The sequence below is a fragment of the Pieris napi genome, chromosome 20 (genome assembly GCF_905475465.1).
Source record: "Pieris napi chromosome 20, ilPieNapi1.2, whole genome shotgun sequence".
NCBI lineage: Eukaryota > Metazoa > Arthropoda > Insecta > Lepidoptera > Pieridae > Pieris > Pieris napi.
In genome coordinates, this window is record NC_062253.1 from 10,534,044 (window position 1) to 10,556,451 (window position 22,408).

The 22,408-nt window shown below is 32.7% G+C and overlaps 1 protein-coding gene across 1 annotated transcript in view; it reads right to left on the reverse strand.

Annotated features, from left to right (window-relative positions):
- Window positions 1-10,363, reverse strand: part of LOC125059655 (rho GTPase-activating protein conundrum) — a 69,513-nt gene extending 59,150 nt beyond the window's left edge. Inside the window, exon 1 of the mRNA XM_047664171.1 lies at window positions 10,044-10,363. Coding sequence (XP_047520127.1) covers window positions 10,044-10,082 — 39 coding nt within the window. The 5' untranslated portion in view covers window positions 10,083-10,363. The remainder of the gene's footprint in view (window positions 1-10,043) is intronic.
- Window positions 10,364-22,408: the final 12,045 nt, after the last annotated feature.

Genomic DNA, 22,408 nt, shown 5'->3' on the forward strand with positions numbered 1-22,408 from the left:
TAAAATATTCCTTCGTTTTGTATGTGGATAATACCATAAATTACCCACTTAACAGATATGACAAATAATTTCGTAATTCAATAAGCTAAAATGGAAAGTACATCAATTATGATTATACAACACATGTTCATATTCATAAAACGCTGATTTGTAAGAAGATAGTTACGTAAGCCCTTGTAATGCCATTTATCTGATACACCTGTTTCCCTACTTCCTGATTTACTCACTATAAATACTTCAACAGTTTTGTTAGAAAATGTTACAATGTCACAGTCTTGGCAGAACCACCTATAGCAGTGTTTTCCATATGGGCAATTTAATAGTGGAGTAATTCGAAAATTTCTTATTTTTTTTAATAATACGTATTTGTAATTTCAGTTTTTCATTATGTTTTAAAATTTACTTGCTGTGTTTCGTTAATAATTTCCAAGTAATTTCTTCCCAAAAACTATCATATAAGTTAGTCTTAAGTGAGCAATTCAATTTAAGATATTCAAAATTATGAATGTTACATAGTGGAGGGGTAAGGGGGGGGGGGGGGGGCGGTCCATAGGAATTTTGGTAAGGCTAAGGTGGCACAAAAAAACCTTGGAAAACACTGACCTATAGGGAGAATTTTGAATCTACGAGTAAATTAACGGGAAAAGTACAGCTTCGATCTTGTTTCATTTGGCGACGGGCTTTGAAGTAAAGGCGGAGGATAAATATGTATGTATTTATGTAACAGAATAATATATGTAATCTAAATCATGTTACATTTAAAAACCATTGTGGTTTGTACTAATGTAATCATAGCAGTCTTGTTTAGTTTCGCGACAAATGCATATAAAAATATTTCTTCAACTTACTTTATACGTTGCTTAATTTTAGGCTAATAAATCTAGTACGGGGCGGCTCATATCACGAATCTTGCGATAGATCTTACGAGTATCTGTATAATATCTTAGAAGAAACTTTAAACTACTTAATTTGCCATAGAATATGATTGTATTTTTCGTTTGTTGAACTTCAAATTTCACGCATTTTTTAACTTTTTTTCTCTGTAAGCAATGCGTTGGAGTTCTACTAAAAACAAACACGAAAATCGAATAAAAAGTGGTCATGGCATTAGAAAATGGTCCCATCGACCCACCGAAAGTGAAATGAACATGACGCAAGACAATTATTTTTGATTTTGTAACAAAACAAACAGTGTAGAACAAATATTGTTACTAATTGAATCTAGACACTAATTAGCCCGACATCACACTTGATACGTAATAATATTAGTTTATCTGATTACGCCCCTTATATAATACGTCAGGCCTGCTTGATCATTAATGTCGTTTAATTACCACATAATATGGCTATGGATGGATGTTCGAGGCTCATGACCTGTGCTGTTACTCCAAATTGAAAAGAGTATTTTCGATTATATTGATGATACTTTTAGAAGTTGTGTGCCGAGAGGCCGAGAACATACTTTAATCTGTCTTAGTTTTAAATACTTACGTAGTTTAAAAAAATTAATGAGACATGCAGAAATCCTCGTATTCTACTTACTACTAAAATAATCTGTATCATTTGTTTTCTAAGGAAACAGATGATCAGCCTTCTGCCTGACAAGCGCCGTCAACTTTTTGTGTCTAAGGCATGCCGCTTCTCTCACGATGTTTCCTACAATGTATGAGCAAGTGTTAAATGTGGACTTAGAAAAATCCAATGGTGCAAAGTCGTGCTTCGAACTCACGACCTCAAAGCCGCTACATACACTACACTAGATATTAAATTAGTGTCCGGATAATTTTATACTTTAGGACCTAAATGAGTAAAATAAAATTATGTATTAAAACAGTAATACCAGCTTTAGAACATAATCTGTCAATAAGATTCTCAATCTGAATTACTAACGTGGCTATTTACGACTCGTAAATTGTACGAGTCGCAGTCTTTCAAAAATCATGTTTATCCAATTTAAATATCGATTCGGCTATGGAACTCTATATTATACTCAGTTTAGATAAGAAAACGGTAAACACCGGTGACCTTTACCGATATTTATTTTTAGTCTTTACATTTTACGCCACCTGCTTCCATATAAAAAAGTATGGGCAGTTACCTGTTCTTTTTTACGGTGCATCTGCGGTCTGTAATATATCCGAAAGGAACTGCATCCGTCTATCTCGTACTGAGATAATTGTATCATAGATATCAAGCATGCTGATTAATTGGCAATGCGCGTACACAGAGTACCGGACCCAATGTGTTCCAAAGGCAAAAAAATCTTCACCATTGGAAAAGATACAAAGGTAAGGCGAGTTGCTTCCGCAAAAAGAAGACCTCCTCCTCCTGAAAGACTCCTTAGAACCTCAGCCAGCATTGGAATACTGGTGTTGACATATTGAATAACGTTCAGTGTCGCGATCACTTGGAAGGAAAGGCTAACATAGCCTCTAAGTAGCTAGTGTGTTCAGCAAGGCGAGACGGTACTTCACTCCGGACCACCGCTTGCATCTCTATAAAGCGAAAATTCAGGTCCACACGAGTGTTGTTGTCTCCTCTGGACAGGAGCTCCCCAATACCAGCTCCTTCCACTTGACCGTATGCTATTAAGCACAATTCGAATGTGTAGAACCACCACTATGTAGACCAAGCTGCCCACTGAAGTATTTCGACCCAATTCGATTTCGGATCCTTCAAGAAAAGAGCGTACCAATTTTTAAAAAGGCCGGCAAAAACCCGCCAGCACTCTAGCATTGCGTATCCATGTCCTTAATAACTGCTTGTAACTTACTATAAGACTAATGGTAATATGTAGTTTAAAAGTGTGTATAAAATAAAAAATTTCATTTCATAAGTGTATTTTGTAATAAATTGCGTAATATCATAATTTATCTTAATCTTCAAAATTTATGAATCGAACAACGAAATAGAAACGCAGTTTCTCTTTGACGTAATCCTAATATAAATGCAGAAGTGGGTTTTGTTTGTTTGTAACTGCATTACGCGTATTAATAAATTTTAGAATAAAGATTGGATAATTTTATGTTTTTAAAATTAATATGGCACATGATATTTTTATAATTAACGAAATTTGGCAGTCGAATCAGTACAAAAGAATCTATTGCGTCATTCACTATACTACTAGTTTTTACTTTGGTACTAAGATTATAAATACGTCCTCTTCATGAATACATCATTAAGCAAAACAACAATATATTAAAATTAATCACTTTGTTCATATCAAATTGACTCTTGGTCATGGCATCACGCGTGAACGGATGGAACAATTTCACTATTTTTTTTTTGTTCCGTTTATTGCCAGGAAAAGGTACTTAGGGAGAAAAAAATAACGAATATTATTTTAACACAACTGTCAGTTGCTTGAAATACGAGTAGCTGTTAGCGATTGACAGAATGCTTTAATGCAAATATCGTTTAACACTTTTTTGAATAATATGTATTATGTTTTACTTAGGCTACCCTTTTTAGTAGCTACATAATATGGAACCTTTTGCTATGCCACCCCATAGAGACTGTTCGATTTTTCGGACTAAAAACTCAGTATTTTTTTCCTTTTTTTTAATATGTTTCTTTCCATAAAAACTTTGATCAGAGATCTAGGAATACATTTTAAAAAATACCGAATTTGTCCAGTGGTGTTTTGAGCTTACAAACATATTTTGCGATTCATTTTTATTAAATAGATTCTAATTCGAGATGCATAGCTGACGAAGTCTGTCACGTCAGCAAGTACTGTTATAAATTCGTGTATCAGAGAAGTTATCTTTGTATTTGGCTATAGTTGACACTTTGTTTGCACATTGCCAAAGGAGTTTATGGTTGACATCCTATCTTATCAAACCGTAATGCCCAAAAAACTTGTCTTCAGTATACTTTCAGGCTTTGTCACGTTTGCTAAGACTTTTATTAGGTCTTATCGCGTGCCAACAAATTGAGCAACCTTCCAAAAATGCCACTATAAATGTTCTAGTGAAATGGGGTCAGTACATATCGAAAATCTCGTTTGTGTATATATATATGAGTAAATTTTATCTATTCATACAATTACGCTAGATATCGCGTTCACTATGCTATTAAACATTTATCGATACCAAATATTTTAATGATTTATATATGATAAAAAAAACTACAAGGCCAAATTCAAAAATTATTTCACGATTGTTTTGCTATATTATCGCAATATTTATTTCCAAAATATTTTTAAAGCTGTGCCAAGCCCGGACAGGCTTAGATCGAAAGTAAAAACACTTTTATATATTATACTACTAGTATTAGTTAGTTAATAAAATAAGTAAGTGAATTGTTCCAAATATTTTATTTTACAATGTACTGTGTTGGCTTTGTAAATTGTGTAAGTCTTTCTTTTAATTTGTATATTTGTAGCTGTAAGATTACTTATAAATAAATGAATTGTAAATTGGTTTCAAATATACTTAATATAATAATAAGTATAAATTCGATATCATTAAAAACCACAAGATTTATCTCTACTTTCACTGTTTAATTGGTGTTAATTTTAATTAAATCGATCTAGTTCATGGTTCATTTTACAATTAAATTAAAATACAGACAGTACCTGTCAAAATAAAGTTAAGCTTTGTATTTGGATCTAGAATTTCCTGTTAGTACTCGTTTCAATTCTTATGAGCAGTGTTGGCCTAGTGGCTACAGCCTGCGACTCTCGTCCCTGAGGTCGTAGGTTCGATCCCCGGCTATGGACTTTCTTTCTATGTGCGCATTTAACATTCGGTCGAACGGTGAAGGAAAACATCGGGAGGAAACCGGCTTGCCTTAGACGACGACGGCGTGTCAGGCACAGAAGGCTGATCATCTACTTGCCTATTAGATTGACAAATCATAATGAAGCAGATACAGAAATCTGAGGCCCAGACCTAAAAAGAACTCGTGTTTTGGTCTAAGTAACTATAGTTATAGTTAGGCAATATCATTCGCACCTCTAGTCGTATCAAAAGGACTTTCATTTAGTATTTTTGCCTGTATGATATTTTATCATATGTGAGGTCGTAGGTTCGATTTCCGAGTGTGCCCCATTGGACTTACTGTTAATGAGAGCATTCTATTCTCGCATTCTCGCACGTAAGGTAAAGGAAAAAATCGTGAAGAATGGCATGCTTTAGACCTAAAAGTGGAGTCAGATAAGAAGCCTGAACTTTCCGGTTTAAAAATGATTACGACAATAACAGTTTATTGCAGTTTGGTATTTGTAGAGAATTAAAATAAGCATCACTAAAAGGATTATCCTTGATGACGAACGAAGGATATCGTAAAATCTGATTCACGCTGACATCACACCGACATACCTATACTAACATCCGGTTTTAATTCGCCGAGAGAAAGGTCTTCAAATACATGAAAAATTACTATCAGAATTTTCTTGACATAGACAAAAATACTAATCTAAATTGAAAGAAACAAATAGCGATGACTGGTTTTGTGTTTGATTTAACTAGCATTCGACTGCGACGCAGACGCAGTATAATTTCGTAAATTACTAGCAAATGCTAATTACGCAAATAGACCAAACTATATACTAGGAATTAAAACGATCCAATTGCTGGTCAGTTTAGGCTCCTACATTGAATTGTATTTTTACAGACCTTCTAAAACGTATTGGAAATTCAAGGAACGACGTTTTTGTTGGTAGTCTGCCTTAAAAACAAGCAGTTGTGGAACGACGGACGTCGAAATACGTTCCAAATTCCACCCGTATCACCTCGACGTCCGATGATGAAACGAACAACTCCCCTGCACACTCTTAATTATTAATTCTGATTAAATGCTTAATGCCAAACTTTCATCATTTCTATAGTGAATTAATTTTTAAATTATATGATAACGAAATGATATTTATGAGCTATTATGACGCCAGGGTATCGTGGTATGAATTAGCGATGCAGTTCTGTTAAGGTTGTCAATTGGCATGCAATGAGATAAGTCCTTCTTTCTACTCACTGGGATTTCAAGTTTAGGCCAAATTGTGTAATGGTTTATTACACCTTGACTCATACATTATCAAAACCATATATATCATCGTTTTGAAAAATAAACATGAACCAAAAGTCATTGTTAAGATTACTAGATTGCTTAAGGCCATTTGATAAAAGCTATGTGCGTCATGATTTTTATATAAAACAGTTTTTATCTTGCATCATGTGATTTTTATTCCATGATCTTAGATAAGAATTTACTACAAGATGCTTTATTAATAAAGTAGCTGTGCCCTTCCCAAACAAATCTATCCAGCAACAAAACAACTTTTCATTTCGCACCCGTAGTTCCTGACTTTCAGCTCGAGAACAAACTGAGGGAAGCGTTTCTAACATTTTTCAATTATGCTCTTCAGCAAAAATGATGATCGATATTGTAATATAGCCTATATCACTCACTATTGTATCTCTATATTGGTAAAAAAATCAAATCGGTTGAGTCAGTTTATCTAAACAAAAAACAAATCTTTCCTCTTTATAACAAACTGTTTTACAAATAGTTGAAGTCAAAGAATATTATTTCCAACATTGTTTTGAACCTCTCAATAGAAACGATGTACCTATAGAAAATAATGAAAGAAAACTCAACAAAAATCCCATAAAATCTGCCCAATGTTTATTAATCTATTTTTTATAGTAGATTTAGTAACAATTATTCTTATTTTTTCTACTATTATTATAATTACAATTTATTTTTTTTGCGTCTGAGGCGCAAACTAACTGTTGTGGTCTGTGGCGGAATGACCAGCGCTGTAGAACACGTCTGCTCCACAGCATAATACTGAGCCAGGGCCAGTGACAACCAAAACACACACACATTACACACTTAAAATGTACCTTATTCCCTAATTTTTATTTTTTTTATTATTATTCTTTTGTGTGTTTCGATAGAAATAATTGTTATGTCTTGGATAAGTATTGGCTGCTAAGTATATTAAAAGAACTTTTCAAAATTAAGCTTCGTCGTTAGGAGTCATATTTGGTATTGACGCTGATTGCAAATTCGCGAAAATGAGACAATCGTGGTCTGTTTTCCAATGTACTGTTGCTTCCGCGCATCAGTCGAAAGATAAAAAGAGAAAACTTTTATCTACAAACTAATTACAAAGATTCAATTACGTCTTTGTTATAAACGTCGACATCGGCCAATAAATCTGGTATTAAAATCCACACAAACCAAAACAAGCCTTATGTTTACGCCGCAAAAAATCATATAATGTACATAAACTTTATACGTGATAACGGCACTTATTCCAAAAGACAATAAAACTATTTTATCGTATATTATAATTCCGATAGCCTCTATGCAAAGTTCAAGGTGACACGCGATGCCAGGATCATATGTAATCCATAGATACCTTCTACAGCCTTCTAATGCGTCGATATAATACTGGAGATATTATGTCAAAGGAAGTTTTGTACATAGTAGTTGTATTTAGAACAGAATCCAGTGGCTGTTTCGTTTTTTCTAGTAACTTTGTTAAAATTTAAAACATCTAATACTTCAAGTGTGTTTCGCATGTATGTGTTAATTTGGAGCTATTTTAGCTCTGGCTTATAAAAGCCGCCTGTTATACTCGGCCTTTGGTTTTATATAGATTTTCTTGTGTATAAAGAAGTGTTAATAAATTGAGTGATATTTTTTAATCAATCGAAAATTCATGTTTTTTAAATAAATTTTCAAATAGTTAGAGGCTATATACCACCTATTTCAATAAAAAGATATTTCCAAAATCTACGTAACAAATTTAAAAACGTTTCAAGCCATAAAGTCAAATCATGTTAATAAATTAGTCCTATTTAAAGGATACTTATGAAAGTCAAAATTACAAGTTAAAAAAAGACTAGTTGCCCTTTCTTAAAGGTAGTTTTATCTGGAGAACAATTGGCAAGAAACTCCATACTTACTCAAGACCATAGAATAAATAAACTACTAAACTATACTAAATAAATAATTTTGTTCAATATACGTGGTGAAATAATTCGACAATATTACAGAATAATTAATACTTACACAGAATAATACCTCTAAGAATATAATGTATATCGCACGATGGCCGAAAGTTTGTTTGGAATTAGGCTTAATTCTTTTATTGCGTGCCCAAAGATTAAATGCCTTAAAAAAATGGTCAATCAGTTAAAGTGACAGGAGAAAATCAGATGATTAATGTAGCGATATGCCGCCGAGGTGGCACGCAATAAAACTCAGTATATGGGTAAGTGGGCCAAATCCTCGAGCAAAAGAAAGCCGACAATTTCGTGTTTATTTCGCCAATTGATTTATGCATTACTCTGCGCATCTGTAACTTAAAGCGCCTTCAAGTTCATCAGATACTTGTACTGCAGGAAACTTTTAGCCTCCTATTCGAATACCTAATACTTCATTATCTAAGGGTTCGATTCAGACACGAGGATGTGTAAGTCCGACTCCCGTACTGGCAAACTGAAAAGGCTTTTGACGTACGGTCATACAAATCATAGTTTGGGCTAAGTCTCCTTTCTAAATCTCACCCAAAGAGTTACACCAAGTTCTTGTTTGAATCTCATCTATTAATCACTTAATACTTTAATAACATATAATAAAGACTGATATAATTTTTACAAGTTACTACTTATACTTCTTTTATAAGTTCTAGTGCCATAGAATGATTTAACCATATCGTTCTTTTATCATAGAAGCGAATTGCAATCACAATATCGCCCAGCAACTGTAAAACTATCGTAAAAACCCATCCAAAATTTAATAATTACTTCCCTGTTTTTATTAAGACGTCATTCTATCCACGAATAAGGAAACTTAATGTATGAAAATTATTATTGCATTCGATGATTCATGTTATTAAACATAATAAAACTTACAAAGAAGGTGTATGACGAGAACAGCGAGGTTAATAAAAAACGTCAAAAAGACGATCGACTATCTCGATTCTCAGTCCCATGAATTCTTTAATAAAGTTTTGTTAAGATATAACTGGATGCGTTTAATAAGTGTAAATCGCATGTTTCGGATTTTTTTGGAAATGTCGTAAGATTTTTTGCATAAGAGAAATAAAGCGTTTTAAGTAGTTTTCACCCCTAATATATGGGATAATTTTACTAATTCCAATTATTATAATTAAGTTTATCTACTTACACCAGAAATATAACATGTCTGTTATCAATGTTTCCTAATTGATATCATATCTTATAGGTATGCACACAATGTTCTATTACGTTTAGAAACCAGTAAAAAATCAATTAAAAGTTTATTCCAATGATGAATTACTAAGTATAAATTGTACAAATTAGCAAAGGTACTAGAACTAATTAAAGTCTGCGGTGTATTTGAAATATTTTTATGAGACCGCATTTAATATCGTCAACTAATGATCGTTAGTTACACAAACACATTTGTATATCAAGAATATTTAAATCTACATTGAAATGGAAATCACAAATTAAGAATGAATGTTAAGAAAAACGTCGCAACCAATGATGCATGTAAAATACGATTAACGTTACACAAAATTCACTTTCCAGTTTCCACGGTTTTCAATTTAAATTCTATCGCTTTATTGCAGGTAAACAATACTAAACTTGAACAAAATATAAAATTACTAACCAAAAGAATTAGCTATCCCAAACCAAATATTGCGAATATAGCGGATGTTATACCTACATAGTTTTTAAAATAACTGTCCAAAGGCGTATGGCGCGAAACAAATTTTTTTTTACTTAATCATACTAGTTTTGTTTACTCTAAACTTGTGAATTTTTATCCTTTTAGGAACTGGTTTACCTTCGGATTAATACGACATACTTGATGACATCAGTAGCTTGACATAGAGTTAGATTAAATACACTTAGTTAACATCACGTCAGAGCTGATTAAAAACAAATCCACGAACATCAAGTTAGGTAAATATAATCATGTTATCTTATCTATTTCATACGCTATTTATTGTCAATTAAAAAGGAATATTATGTTTATTAAATACCTATTAATAAAACTTCTGATACGCAATTTAAGAATGGATTATATAAAATACTGACCAATTTCAACATCTGGGATTCCAGTTTAGCGGAGAACATTAAATTGCTTGCTTAAATTAGTTCTGATTTGAACATTAAGTTAAATGTTCACAACACAACCACACACTCACTTTTGTCAAACATCAAACCATTCAAGTCAGTTTTATTTTATCGGTACTCGTCTGTTTGGTGGCGGATATTTATAAATACCAGCCGTATGCACTGTCACAACATGTGATTCGGTTTTCAATATTTATCAATCAACTTTACTGAGATAATAAACGCGAAACTTCAAGTGGATAATGAATGACACACGCTATTTTAACAACAGCCGGCGCGACACTGAATATGAATGAAATGTCGGCAGTCGGATGGCGGCAGGTGGTAGGGTGACCATTTGTAAGACAAAGAATCTACCAAATACATGTTACGTAAAATTTGTAACAACTTTAACTATAATAATATTGTAGAAATATTGTCAGATATTGTCACATACACTTTTATAAAATGTTATCTTGTTTTTATTTAACTGATCACTATTCATAAGATTAAATGTTTCTGTTAAAATGTAACATTTGGATAATTGCAGTACCAATATAATCTTTGCATTTAAACAGTTATACCAATGTATTTCGCGATAAACAATAATGAGTTTTTTTCATACTGAAGTTATTCAAAAATAATTGTAAAACAAATGTATCTATTTAAATTCGTCTCAATCTGCACATATTAAACAGCAATAGTTCCAAAAACAAAACAACCTCCTCTCAAGTGGTCACACTGACTGTCAGCGACAAAGCGACTTGGTCTTGCTGTGAGACTTGGTAAACAAAATACACGCTTTGTATTGGAGATCTACTATAATTGGCAACGCCTTCTCCTTTTTGAAAACTTATCCTACATATTACTTTTATATCTATATCTTTTCTTTCTACGTAACTACGAGTAAGAAAGAATATGATTACTGAGATTATCATACAATTTACAAGATTCGTTGATTGCTTTGTTTAACAAAGAAAACTAGGTTTTTGCACTCGTATTTAACTTATATTAAATCATATTTACAATTATCCCTGACAAAATTAGACAGTTAGAACATCTATTTGTCAAAGTAAGATACCTATAACATTTCATTTCTATTTTAAGATATTCGTATGATATTTCAATGCAAAGTAATATCATTAATAATAATTATTCTTGTATTTACTTGTGTAATTCATAAATTTCCCACTTTTATCACATTACCCGCAATGATATGGAAGATATTTACAACAATGAACTCTTGCTCTAGTTAAAATACAATATTACGAAATTTCGCTTATGACAAATACGCAATAACACTTGAATTAACAAATGAATCATAAAATATTAAATAAAATATATAGGATTTTGATATATTGTTATCAAATTAACGCTATTAAGTAAACGTTATCTAATAGAACATATGTTAATAGTAAATAGATTTGATAAAGAATTTCCCCAGAACTGTAAAAATAATTAAATGTAAAATGTATTTTCAGAAAAATATACTAAAATATAACAATTAATTATGTGTACCATAGTGTAAACTCGTATTAACCATTACGTCTAGACATAAAATGCTGAATATTCAAGAAACTATATATTTTTAACCTTCAATAAAACCGAAGAGGTTATAAACTCTACGAGTAATTTCTTGTTTAACAAAATGATTATTGTTATGTTTTACTCAAAAAGCGTCCCGTACAGTACATAGTATCTTTAAAAACATGTATGTTAACGCATCTGAAGAAGCCACGCTATAAGATAGTATATGAAAACTGATAAAGGAAGTTAAACTTGAGACTTCCACTGCATTTCCGTTTCCCGCCAATGATTGATAGAAAGCTGCATCTCTCATTCCTTATATAGGCCGAACCATGAGAAAATAAGCAGAAAAACATGTGAAACTACAGCTATATTTAGATGGGTAGTCGACGGGCGAGTTTGTAAAACTTAAATCTCAATCGCTCCTACATTACGTGGATTAAAGTGTCCATTTAAAAGTATGCCATACTTTCTGTAGACCACGTTTTCTAATAAGGTACAATAAGTGGTTAATGTTATATCTACTATATAAAAATAAGCCGGGTTTTCCTTCCTGACGCTATAACTCCAGAACCCACGAACCGATTTCCACGGTTTTGCATTCGTTGGAAAGGTCTCAGTGTCCGTGAGGTTTATAGCAAAATTCAGGAAAAATTTCAACAGAAAAGCGGGATCACCAAACGAAATGTTACATAAAACGAAGCCATCTGGTGGCGAAACGGAGTTCGCCGAGTTTGCTAGTAGTCTATATATACCTAACATTAATAATATACATATGTATGTCTGTGACAACATTTGCGAGTGGGTTAAATGTCAATAATTGTTGTATTCGCTTTATCTGTGCAAAATGACATTCTGTTTTTATTCTAAATTCAAATAATTATCGCTTCCAACTTTGTTGAAAAATCGATTTCTAAAAATAAGCAAGCTTGGCATTTCATTGTTAGATTGGGATAATATATATATATTATAGCATTAAACACTAACGGTTTAGATTGAAATACATTCATGTCAAAACAAAACAAAAACAGTTTTAACGATCAGGATCCAATTTAAAACATTAATTTATAAAATCATTAAAGAAAATAGGCTTGAAATGAACTAGTTCCTTTAGGCTCCACGCAATCATAATGATTTCTAAGAAATCAACAAATGCAAAGTAAAAACTGAAGTCATCTTAGTTCATTGATCGTTGGAACAAATCGACTGACCACACGGAACTATGGATTAAAATATAATTGGTATAAGGCGTTTGAATCATGTTAGTATAGGAGAGATAGAAATTCCTTTTGGTAACACATTTGTAGTGGGTGCGTTGCCGGCCTTTAAGGGAGGAGTACACTCCAACTTTAAATAAAGTTAAAGTAAAAGTTATTTAGGCTGCAAATGAAGGAGGATTTATTCAATTTAATATATTGAAATACAAACTCACTCACCAATGATACAACCCTTAACGAACGTATACTTATTTATACTTATTATTAGTTCAAAACGCAGTTTCCTAAAGTTGAAAAAATTTATTAAATAAACAAAAGATAGCACACCCCCTGCCATCAGTCAAACATAAATAGTAGAAGTTATATATATATTCACTTAAACATTCTTAAAGCTTTTAAAGACTACACTCTAAAGATTTTAAACCAAATCAACGACGAATTTTACACGCACTCTTTACTGGAGGACCAGACCTAACCCTGAAAATGACCTCAGTCGAAGTCAATGCACTCCGCTCGTCCCTCGAACACATTTCACAAAAAATTAACTCAGATTAATCAGCTACCTCCATTACTATGAGTACTCGTACCAGGATTGCTTCTTTTCGATGTTGAATATCTCTTCATATAAGGAAATCAAATCAAATGAAATCAAAATCATTTATTCATATAGATAACAAAATGTACACTTATGAACGTCAAAAAATGTATATGAAATGCTTCTAATTTTACTTTTACTGCCATGCCATGCCATTTTCTGATTTTATTAAGTAAATGTGTAGAAATTGTACAGTGCTCAGTCAGTCATTACTAAACAATTAGAATATATATAATGATTTTTATAACAACTACCGTCTTTTACAGTAATTGCCAAAACATTTTGGACTTAAACCAAAATTAAACAATTAAGTATAAGTGTTTTAACGGATTCCGTCAAACAGTAACAATGCTGTTGACATCTGCGATTTCCTCCCATTCAGAGCTTCCTTTAATTGTCCGCGTGCCTTGACACCTCGGACAATTTGCCCAGAATAATGTTAATGGCTTTGAAAGGAAACGGACGGTCGCATTAACAAATAAAAACAAATACTGAGAACATTACAAAACGAACACCTTCTCGACGTCTATTCCAGTGTTAATATATATATCGAGACTGGCTACGCAAATTAAATTATATTTCAGAAGTATGCACCAGTGATTCCATAACAGTTGTAAACCAATGGGTCGGTTGCTTCCGACACTTCGAAATCAGGAGATGATAGAAAACTTCACGTGCTTACCCGTCGCTTTAGTACTTAGACATTTTGATACAAACATAATATTTAATAAAAGATTACAAAGCCCCTAGCAGGGGAAAGATAACGGGTTAGGGATTCCGGTATAATGTGTGGAAATCTAGACCAAAGAGCTGGAAAATATCCATGGAAATTTAACTTCTGACATTCTCTGCTTCTATTATAATGTAAAGTAGATTATAAAATGTATTTTATCGACTCTATATATCTATTAATATTATATTATGAATATAATAATATCCATTTGCTTTTTCCTATCATTCATAACTGTACATTAGGTAATTCGTATATTCAAGTTACAATATCAAATCTAACAAAACAGTACTTCATCATTCGCTCAAAGATTACATCGCAGAAAAAGTTTAACATTTCATACGAATCGCGTGGAAATGAAAGGAAAGCTGTTGATATATAACAAAACTATATTTTCATCTGTCCAGCAATAAATCAGTGTAAACGCGACTTTCTGATAGAAAGTAAAACCGCATCAATTACTTTTAATTGACTCGCAAAAAGTTTGTGTTAAACACTAGTCGTGAAGACAGAACTGACAATTATGTACTTCTTTTTTTGTTGCAATATCTATAATTATTTTGTGTCGGGTTAGAAGTTAAACGAACAGAACAGAGATGCTTTTGACGAATCACAATCGAGCGCCGGTCAACATTTTATTTATAAACGTCTATTCTAACCTCCCAGTCAAATGAAAAAACCGATCCCGTCGCGTGTCAGTTGGACACGAAATGCTGTCAATTGTCATGCTGTGATAAACTGTCATCGTTTCTTCTTTTGTTTTACTTCTTGAAACTTGGCAATTTTAAGGTAATGTGAGATAAAGATAGTTTTCATGTCTTGTGTTTATTGCATCTAGAGGCACGGCAGTGCACCCGCCAAAAAAATAACATACTTTTCCGAAAGCAGAGGTCATTTTCGAACCCCATATAACTTCGATGTGGATAAAATAAGAAGACTGAAGTTACCAAGCTCGGATTGTATTACACGGTATATTTAAAATTTCATTCAATTTGAAACGAAAAAAAATTCTTAATTTTGTCACTCACTCACTGACTGACCAATAATGACAATCTAAGGCACTTCTAGACGACATAGAAGCTTCAAATTTAGAATAAAATTAGTTTTTAGTGTATAATTCAAGAAAAGCATATTATTCATATTTGTAATATTGATAATTGATATGGTCACTATAAGATGTTGTTAGGTTCTAACTTTAAACAGTCCCTTGAGTCAGATCTCACACCTTTTTACGGTAAAAGAACTGAGTTCCGAGTCTTGGTTTTTGAAGTTATACTTCTTTTAGCGCGTTAAGGAAAAATGTTGAGAGTAATTTTTTACGATGCGGGCGCACAACGGCACAAAAAACCGACACCCTGAAGTTAGCATTGTAAACATTTTTAAATATAAAATGTCCATTTTTTGTGATACTTAAATAAACTTAATTTAACTAGATAATGCATTATAATAAAACTATCAATGAATTAAATACCATTTTTTTTATTGTTTGTGTCGTTTTTTCTACAAACGTAGAATAAGGCGAAGGATAAAAATTTAAAAAGATTATTATCTTGTTACGCCGAAGAAATATAACTTCTAACGCGTGTAAGTGTAAGTACACACACATGTTTTTTCTTAAGTTATGTTTTTGATAGCATTATGAATAATATACCTTATGTCTAGGCCAAGAGTTAACAGTGACTTACGCATTCGGTATTAAGAGAACGCCACGACAAACTGTTGCTCCTCTGGAGATTTGACGCTATGTGTTTGGACATTATTATGCAATCTGAAAAAAATAAATAAAGTGAAAAACACAAATTATTATATGTTAAGTATTTTTTTAATAAACCAAACCAGCCTAAACAGAGGCAAACAGTCACAAAACATATGTGTGAATTCATTAAATTTTGTATTTACTACTATACACTAAACTACTAAACATTACTTCGCATACAATACAATTTAAAAAAAAAGTCTTATGCGACAGTTTCACGAATAAATTTAATTAATAAATATCCGATTTCAGATAAGATTAAAATTCAATTATTTCATCTGTTTTTGATAAATTAATATCAACATACTTGACATATATAACAATCAGTGGTTTCTTTATGATATCATGGCCAACAATAGCTAATAAAATGCGACATAAAACCAATATGATTTCCGTATGTCAATTCCAAACTGAAGAAATGCTTAGTTCCAAGTCTCAACTCTGAGGGTAAGATTATCAATTCTTAAGAAGTCTTGAGTCTTATTTAAGATTAAGGTTTGGCATGGAAAGTACATTTAAACTCAAAAAAATTAACACCGTCTCTTTCACTAAGCATGAATTAGAAAGAGACGCTCTACAATAATTGTTGACGATTAGGCAGGCAGGAATGACTTTTACTTTTGCCTCAAAAATATAAAAAAGTCTTAAAAATAATATATAATAAAGGATATTATTAAGAAAAACATAATTTGATAGAGACCAAAACCAAACAATTGAACGCTGTGCCTAGTTGGTAGTTATTTGCCTAGACATCTCATCATCATCAACGACATTTGATGGCCATCGTAATAGTTTGATCTAAAAACCATTTCATTTTGGGATTAAAGCCTTCCAAGAAAGATTAAACCAAGTGTTAATTCAAAGTTAAGTTATTTATTGAGGCGGTACGATTAAATATTTATCCGGAAACCGAAATGATCACACACGTGCTAACTCGCCAGAACCAAGTTAAAGCCTGCGTCTGCGCAGAATATTAAATTCGAGAAAGTCGTGAAAGCGCGCCAATACGCCAGTGCTTCCAGACTTGCTGTGATTCAAGTAGATCTACTTTAATTTGACTGTGACAAAATACAGTAGATTATAAAGAAGAAGAAAATTGCGTAGAACGTAGAACATACATGCAAGTAAGTAATATTGTATAGTTAATATTATACAAATAAAAACCTCTCACTCATAATTCAAATGGTTGTATGTGCCTCCATTACACATTACTCTATTTGTGACATTCCGATTAACAATTTTTTATTTTATATAATCTGTTGTTTTAGCTGTAAATTTACGTTCAGAAATTTGCTGAAAAGACCTCAAACATAACCCTGAGGTCGCGTACTCGATTCCCGCATAACCAATCGATTCTTTCTTCGAGAGCAAATAATCTTTCTCGTGCGGTAAACGATTTTTCAGACAAATATTTGATGTACATGAATAACACGTCGTTTCTTAAGATAAGTTAATAATAAAACATTGTTAAACTCTATACTTTCGAAATTTAAATAGCAATAACATTATGAATAAAACTATTTTAGTATCTTTTGTTACGACAACATAGTATCTTAATTTAAATTGTTAGTGAAGCCATGGACAGTGGCGTAACTATACCATATGAGGCCCGTGGAAAATTCTTTTGATGGGGCCCTATCAGTAAAAATCGTCACATTGTACTCGTTTAATTTTAATATCAAAACTTTTTTCAGCGTACTCAATTACACGTTGTATATGTCCCACTAATGAGCATAGGCCTCCTCTCTTAGGCGAGAGGGAATGGTCTGTAGTCCCCACGCTAGCCCAATGCGTATTGGAGACTTCACATTAATCCATAGAACATTACATCTCTTGGGCAGGGGCTCTCTTGGGTCGGGGGCCCGTGGCATTTTGCCAACCCTGCCTCCCTATTGTTACGCCACTGGCCATGGACATTTGTTTAGGCTACTGGACCGTTTCAACTAAGTATAGTTTAAATACAAAATAACAAGCGAGACATAGAAATATAGATTTATAAAAAATAAACTATCTGTGTACACTAATCGATTAAAATTATCACAATTACTCAATAAATATTACTTTAATTGACACAATAACGGCATAACAAAAGGAGTTTTATAATTTATCCTGCATTAATTTTTTATTAATTAATTATTTAACTGTCAGAACTTATAGTATTGCAAAGCTCAGATAATAAAAATAAAAAATATTTTCATCGGTGTGGAGAGCGGCTATAGATTTTCAGTAATGTAAAAAAAATTGTTGCGTGGACGTAGGGCGCGTCCGATCCTGATAGTATCGATGTCCTACGTTTTATTTTATAATGTACGTATGTTAAACTGGTTGAAATAGAGTGGCGGAGAGTTTATTGCCAGTTCTTCTGTTCCGTTGTACGCCCTTGATTTGGAAACTGGCAGTAAATGTAAAACTAGAAGCATTTAATATGTATTTATTTTTGACGTTCATAAGTGCACATAACACGTTGTGTTACCTAAATGAATAAATGATTTTGATTTAATTTGTTGTATAATATATAATAGGGGTTGAAAGTGAGGTTTTTTTTATAGATCCATTCTCACACTAATCGCTTGATTATTTCTGTATTACGACATTCTCTTAATATCGCATTCGATCACCTGATTTAACCTACGCGAAAAGTCTGTGCAGCCTTTGTGTAATTTTTTGTAATTTTTTTAATAATTTTTTGAAAAAAAAATTTGCACGCGTCTGGCAATGTTACAGCCCCGATTAAATTGTCTGGCTTATTTTTTTTCGTATTTATTAAGTATTACACTGCAACATATATAAATTGCGTATTGCCTCAAATATATTTTTGGGGAAAAAAAAATAATATTTTTAAAAATGTAGGGGTTGATTTAGCCCCGCTACTCACCAGCCAGGTCTGCAATTCCGTGTTGGAATACAATAGGAGAGGTATGTGACAAGTTTTCAGCTTGCCTCAAATACCTGCCCAAAAATTGGTGCCAGCTCTCCTACTATTAGTCTCTCTCTGACAATTTATGTTAACGCTGTAATGAAAAGAGATAGGTTATTACTTTGTTTGCAATGCAATTATACTAATGTATTAAGAACAGGATGAGTTAACACGACACGTATAAAGAACGAATTATTATGATATTTTAAAGTATCTGATTAAATTTAAATGCGCAAAACAGTATCAGAGCTGTACGAGGCAAGTTTAACCTAATAAGTATTTAATTATATTCACAATAGAGATACGTGCGTATCCGAATTGGCATCACAGGTGATTACAGTTAGAACAGCTATTTGCATTGAAAGTGTGGACGACGACCGCATAACGAAACACTTCCTCGATGCACGGCCAATCGTACTGCCTTTTTGCTCTAATTCTTGAACTTACGCAAATATCAACATATTAGTATTCTGATATTAAGTGTTTTACGGAAGACTGGCAAATTGTCTTTGTCTAGACGATTCTATGACTAGTATTTTCACAACAAACATGCACAGACCATATTATATCTTCTTTTGTCATGACGATGATTTATTTAGATTTTATTACGTTTTTTTTTTTTTATAAAGACAATTCACCCCAATTGACCTAGTACCATGCTAAGCTGGTGAAGCTTGTGTTATGGTTACTAGGCGACGGATATACATACATATATTATAGATAGATAAACATGTAAATACATATTTACACACCCAAGACCTAAGCACAACACCAAATGCTCATCACATCGATGGTCGTCTCAGCCGGGGATCGAACCCGGGACCCATGGATTCGCAGTCAGGGGTACTAACCACTAGACCAATGAGTCGTCGAATGTTTCATTATACATTTATTTAATAACTCACAAATATAGAACATTTACAAAATTCCTAACCAATACTAATTAATTTATATAACATGAGTACAATAATAATAATAAAAATAATTTAAAAAGAATTAAATAGAAAACTAAAACAAATTTAGAAGTCCATACATTAGTTACGTATTCTAATTAAGTGTTTTATCTATCTTTTATGAGTATGGACTTGGGTTGTAAAGCATATACAGCATCAAATCCGATATTTAGTAATAATGTTTAGTGATAGCCAAGAAAAATCTATGAAACCGGCTTATAAAAGTGCTTGCCCATTCGCTCGGGACTTCAATAAAAAAAAAAATATTTATTATGGAACATAAGATACATGTATCATTTATTCCACGTCATTAAATTTGAATTTGTAGGCATCCCTACTCATCGGCAAAGAAGACAGAGGGTGTAGGCCGAGAGAAAAAGCCGGCGTAAAAAACTCTCGGTACTCTTAACGCACGTTATATCTACACGCTTATTTATAAATTTTTCGTTTATACTCGTTGGAACAAAGCTGTTTATAATTTTCAGGATAAGCCTTGAGGCAAAATCGCCTTATTTTCATTATACTATTCGTAAAATCCACATTTCAATGGAATTGTTATTGAAAACAAAAGCCAAGATAATTTTTCAATTCATCTAAAGCCATTCTGCAGAGCAGAACCGTGAAGTCTGTGACAAGAGATTTCAATCAGTCAATAGTAATTCTGTTCCGCAAATTTGTTTCTGAAATTACCGTAATAGACGAAGGCAAATAGCCCAGAAATCATTTATGAATGTGGTCTACAATGTTTGAAAGTAAATTCTGCGGTTTTATAGCGTTTAGGAAGAGAAAAGGGCTTAGAAAGGGCGTACAAAAAGAGTTAGAATTTCATATTTTAGTAGGTTGTTTCGTTTTAGTTTAAAATTAACGTTTTGAAATATGTTTATGATTTAAAATGTGTATTAATGCACTAAATATATATTACATTTACTTTGATAAAGGGAAATATCTAGCTTTAGTACCATTTGTATTACGTAATTAAATTAGCTTTAATAGGTATTTAATAAAGCGCATCGTGCTATAATCATTTTTAGAAGATTTTTTTTGGTTACCAAGATTGTTATTAGTCCTTTAAATTACAAATTTTACATTGCGGGTTACAAATATTAGCTTCTTTACCAGTTTATAAAAATCTTCTATACATCTTAGGTTTTTTATGTGATTACGCAAATAACTACCGGAAAAAAATAAACTATTAGTTAACTAAATCTAGCCGAGCTCGACGACGAACGACTAATCTCTTACGGCAGTAGAATCCCCGAGATAAAAAGGCACATCGGCATGGCTAAAGATGCCATGACACACGCAACGTCAGGAAGAAAAGAGGAATTGGTATCAAAACCAAAACTAGATTGATACGAGCTGTAGTATTCCCTTTCTTCCTGTAGAAACGTGGCTATTGGCCTGAGAATGGCAAAGGATTGATGCCTTTGAGATGTTTTTTGGGAGGTGAATGTTAAGAATACCATGGACTGCGAAGCGCTCTAATACATCGGACTCGCCATATGCCGACAAACTGTCGTCCTCAAAACTGTTCACTGTAGGCGCTGGATACTGCTGGAAACAGATTGTCCAATCCAGATGTTTCTTTACTGACCACAGCGCTCAGACGTGAGCTACCGACTGCCAAAGCCACAATGCAAAATATATTGCCATACATTTTACGGGAAAAACAATTAATTGATAGTCCGACAGTGTTTTATTTCCAAATGATTGCGTCACGTGTTACGAAGTTGTTACAACCGCTCAGCATTATTTTATAAAAATCGTTAGCAAAACTTACACGCGGTTCCACTTAACGTTTCGTAATCGTTACGGTGTTTCCAAGAGTGTGTTAAAATAAATCATTTATATAGAGTGAGATTTCAGACTTTTCTTGAGGGATATTTGTTTTTTATACCATTCATATCAAAATTGTTCGTCCGGAAAGGGCCGGCTTATATTATTGCAAGCGGCAACTGATATTCATTCAATCAGTTTTCTATGAAGATTTTTTTGTAAATTATCAGAGATTTAATATAAGAGTATCTGTTTGTCTCAAGACAAAGTAACTAATTATAATTGAGTGTGTTAAATGTACGTGAGCTTACCAGTGATTTAAACAATGTTTAGTTTAATTTAGGAGTGATTATATTAAGTAGTATCCACAAGACGCTTAAGGAAAATATAGTAACTATTTGAGTATAATAAACAAATGACTTGTAAGTTATGATTTGAATAGTTATATGAAATTTCTCTTCAAAGCGATTATACCATTTTCAACGGCTTTAATACACGGAAAATAACCAATAAAATATTATTCACAAATCATGTCGTCCATTAGATGACATGCGCCATTCCTAGCAAAGTATGCGACTACATTTAGCTTATAATTATAGGGCTGTCAGTTGCTCGAAATAATGGAAAACATTTTTAGACTTTATTTACATACTAGAACATATGAAAGAAGCCTCCGTAAATTACTCATTATACCTTATTATTTAAGTTGTAATGTATTGTAACATGGGCAAACGGGCAGGAATCTCACCCGATGTTAAGTGATACCGCCGCCCATAGACACTCACATTGCCAAAGGTCTGGCAAGTGCCGGCCTTTTAAGGAATGGGACGCTCTTTTCTTGAAGGACTCGTATTCGACTTGGTTTGGAAATACATC